At 44.9% G+C, this 5,039-nt stretch overlaps 1 protein-coding gene across 1 annotated transcript; it reads left to right on the top strand.

The window, feature by feature from the left end:
• Nucleotides 1-3,735: 3,735 nt before the first annotated feature.
• LOC105697186 (salivary glue protein Sgs-3-like) lies at nucleotides 3,736-4,611 on the top strand. Its single transcript, XM_012420281.1, has one exon. It carries the CDS (start codon nucleotides 3,736-3,738, stop codon nucleotides 4,609-4,611), a length of 876 nt encoding a protein of 291 aa, XP_012275704.1.
• Nucleotides 4,612-5,039: the final 428 nt, after the last annotated feature.

Here is a 5,039-nt window from a genome sequence, read left to right as displayed (position 1 = left end):
ATCAAACACCATATCAACCACGACAACGCTACATATCACCACTACCACCCACACCGCAACGACCGAGGATCACATTCCCCATAGAGACAGACCATCGACCAACATGCCACCACTGCAAATCACCCGAACATTTCATTAAAGACTGCCCAAACCGACGACCACAACAAAACCAGAACCAGGGAAACGACAGGAGGGGAGGACATTGACGACTACAATACCTCCCCTAACAAAAGCCAAAAACGTATCACATCACGCGGACGCAAACATGCAATCGGACAAAATGAATAGATGGTTCCTACCAATAAAAATTACGAATTGCATCGTATACGCACTAGTCGACACAGGGGCTACACACACATACATTAACAAAACAATAGGAGAACATCTCAAAAACTTACAATTACCCACAGCCACACCCTCAAATAACCTCATCACTGTTGCCAATGGGCAAACAACAACTATCGAAACCATTATACTAACACCAATCACAATAGGAAGCCAAACATACATTACAAACGCCAGACTAGTACCAGACCTCACATACAACTGCATCCTGGGAATGGACACCTTGACGGACACACGCATGAAGATCGACTTCAACACCAGAACATGGTCCCTTCCCGACGAGCCACACATCCGATACCCCATCGAGACAGACCCATCGTCATTACCACAACCACAGACACACCTCAAAACCCAGGGAACACAAACCAATAGGAAACCAGATACACCCGCCGACAAACCCAGAGCACAATCAACAGCACAAATAACGACACCAAAGACGGTAACAAAAAACCAAGAAGAACACACCCTAACGGAACTGAACACACCCACACACACACGACCAGCATTACTACCAACCCCCAACATTCCACCTAACCCCTTCCTATACACGAACACCAAAACACACACACACACACGAACACACCCCACACGAGCCACAACAACACAACAAGATACGATCACACCACAGCAAAGCAACAATATCAAACCAGTACAAACCAAGACCAAGACAGACAAAAGTAACAACACCTGTACGGAATGCCACGGAATATCGGAGCTGACAGACAACCAACAAACCATCATCAAAAGAATCGTTCAACACATCATTCCTCGAAACCCAAAATTAGGACACACTCACCTAGTCAAACACCAAATAGAGACACAGAACAGTAAACCCATTAAACAAAGAGCATACAGAACATCTGAACATATCAAACAAGCCATGCACGAGGAAATCGACAAAATGTTACGAGACGACATAATAGAACCCTCACACAGTGAATGGTCCAGCCCGATCGTCATGATCAAGAAGCCCAATAACACCTACCGATTCTGCATTGACTTTAGGAAAGTTAACGCAACAATGTTAACAAAAATCGACCTATCACAAGCGTACTTCCAAATCCCACTACACCCAGACAGTAAAGAAATTACAGCCTTCACAGCCCCCGGGAAAGGATTATTTCACTTTAAACGAATGCCGTACGGAGTAACTAACGGCCCAGCCACATTCCAACGACTACTAGACAGACTCATAGGACCAGACATGGAACCGCACGCATTCGCATACTTAGACGACATTATCATAGCTACAGACACATTCGAAACACACATCCACTGGATACAACACATCTTAACGAAAATCACACAGGCCGGACTCACAATCAACCCGGACAAATGCGAGTTCGGATGCACGGAAGTTACATACCTAGGATACAGAGTAAATAAGGACGGACTCCAAACTGACCCTAAGAAAACAGAACCCATACGAAACTACCCGACACCCAAAAACATCAAACACATACGCAGACTGATTGGCATGGCATCATGGTACAGACGATTTATCCCCAACTTCGCAACCAAACTTGAACCCCTCACACGACTATTACGAAAAGAACAACCATAGACCTGGGGACAAGAACAACAAGCCGCATTCGAAATAATCAAAGAAGCTTTAACCACACCACCGACGCTCACACACCCCGACTTCACGCAACCCTTCTCAATGCAGACGGACGCAAGCGGAACAGGACTAGAAGCAGTCCTAACACAAAACATAAACGACAGTGAACACGTCATTGCATACGCTAGTAGAAGCCTTACACGAGCAGAACAGAACTATACCACGACAGAAATCGAGTGCCTAGCAGTTATCTTTGCAGTACAAAAATTCAGACCCTACATAGAAGGCACAAATGTCACTATAATTACTGACCACAGCGCCCTCCAATGGCTACATAATCTACAGAACCCCACCGGCCGACTAGCAAGGTGGGCACTCCAACTATTGGAATACAATCATACAATCATTCACCGCAAAGGAGCTTCACACCACGTACCAGACGCACTTTCCCGCATCCACGAAACACAAGAACAGGTATCAAGTATAACAGAACAAGAAGACAACTGGTACGCGAATAAATTCAGACAAGTACAGAAACACCCAGAAACACACCAAAATTGGAAAATATAAAACGGACAACTATACTTCTACAGACCTACAATACTGCACAGCGACATACTACCGGACGAAAAAGCATGGAAACTAACAATACCAAAACCCCAACAACACACCATCCTTCACGAAAACCACACCCTACCACAAGCCGGCCACCCGGGCATCGAAAAATCCTACGCCAAAATCACCCAGGACTATTACTGGCCGGGAATGTACCGAGACACGGTAAATTACGTACGTCACTGTGACATTTGTCAAAGAATTAAAGTCGAACAACAACTGCCAAAAGGGAAAATAGGACGACATATCATCGAAGAGCCATGGACACTCGTAGCATCAGACATCATAGGCCCACTACCCCCATCAAAGAATAGAAACCAATACCTTATCGTTTTTCAAGACACTTACACTAAATGGGTCGAACTCATACCCGTACGTAAAGCCAACGCCAGGACAGTAGAACAAGCATTCCAAACACAAGTTATTAACAGATGGGGCACCCCAAAAATATTATGGACAGATAACGGCACACCATACATCAACAAAACCATCAAACAACTTACCCACGCGTATAACATAAAACACATGACAATACCACCATACCACGCACAAGCAAACCCAGTGGAGCGAACAAATAGAACCCTGAAGACAATGATACAAGCCTACATACAAGAAGACCAACGTGACTGGGACAGACATACACAATTTTCAATTCGCATATAACGCGACACCACGAACATCTACAAAATATTCACCGGCATTCTTCAACTTGGGCAGGGAACTCTCACCGACTCACTCACTACGAGACAGAATAGAAGGCTCATCCACCCTGGACCAACAAACCATTGACAAATGGATACAACGAATCCAGCAACTACAAATAATACACGACGAAACATTACGAAACCAACAAGACGCATACGACAAACAAGCACACCATTACAACTTACGCCGACGAGACATACAGTACAAAATAGGAGATAAAGTACTAAACCGAAACAGAACCCTTTCCTCCGCAGTAGATCACATTGCAACGAAACTAACACACAAATATACAGGCCCGTTCATCATAGCAAAAATAATTTCCCCCACAATTTATGAACTAACCACAGAAACCGGAAAATCAGCCGGACGATCACATATCCAAGATTTTAAATTATATTTACAGCCCTAGAAAGAAATAACCAACAATATTTCACCCTACTCACACTAATGCACTCCATTATTACAGGTTAAACGAAACAACAATCATGAGCCGCCCAGATAGACCACGCATGCCATCATCACGATCACCAACTAATACACCCCCACAAATCGTAACTCGCATCACGATACACTCCACCGACCACACTACACAGCGAACAATAACATGCACCATCACGCACACACAAGACATCACACCAAACACAGACACACCACATAGGACGCTCCTACCAACACCAAACACACCTCGTAGAGCACTTCTACCGACACCGAACATCCCACCGAACCCACACCTATACACCACACGACCACAACCCAACACACACAGAACCCATCGACTGACACCCACCACGCACACCCAACACATCGACACACCACTAACGCAACGGAGAACACTTCTCCCGACACCGGAAACACCTCGCACTCAGACCCAACACATCAACACAATAACGGAACACGCAAACAAGGACGAGGACACCACCTACAGATACCGCTTACCACCACTCCCGACGATCCAACACACAAACACTGAAAACTGGGACGACAAACCAATACAACAAACCAACAACCAAAGATACCAGACACCACCAATACCAACAACCCTGTACACACAGACCGAAAATTGGGACGACGACGAACCAACACAGCCACCAATGCCACAAACACAACACCCACCTACGACAACACAAAAGGAAAACATCACACACACACACAACACGACTCGGACGACGAAACGGCACAATTCCGCTTTCAGGCAAAAGGAACCATTCCACGACCCACACCACACATACCACTCACTAGACACACCAACGAAACTCACAATACAGATCAAGCCACATCAGACACACCAACACGGCACAACCCATACGAACCCACACGCACAGAAGAAGAACAACGATTATACACACTCCAACTCAAGGAATACTACGCAGACAAACCAAACATAGACCCAAACCCATTCACAGGACACCCAAAACTAGGACAACCAAAACAACGACCAGAAGACAGTTGTACAGAACGAAAAGAAACAGAGAAACGCAAAACACACCATGGACACGTAGCACGGGACAGACACAATCTAACAAAAAACCGACAATTCATCCGCCTACCACGAAACCAAATAAACAAAATACACGACAACAGAGACGCCAAACAGACACTAGATAAGCGCAACACGAGTACGGACAAAGACGACTCAGATGAATACCACACTGCAAACGAACAAGACTAACGCACACACATCAAATACACACAAACAACACATAAAAGTAACACAATAGACATAAGACAAACAATCCACACGTAGTCATATAAGAATAGGAATAGATAGCCAAACACAGAGATACATAGAAAAAAAAAAATTAATAATAGCATT

The sequence above is a fragment of the Orussus abietinus genome, unplaced genomic scaffold (genome assembly GCF_000612105.2).
Source record: "Orussus abietinus isolate OABI.00-Male unplaced genomic scaffold, Oabi_2.0 scaffold148, whole genome shotgun sequence".
Taxonomy (NCBI): domain Eukaryota; kingdom Metazoa; phylum Arthropoda; class Insecta; order Hymenoptera; family Orussidae; genus Orussus; species Orussus abietinus.
This window is presented reverse-complemented; position numbering and strand designations above follow the sequence as displayed.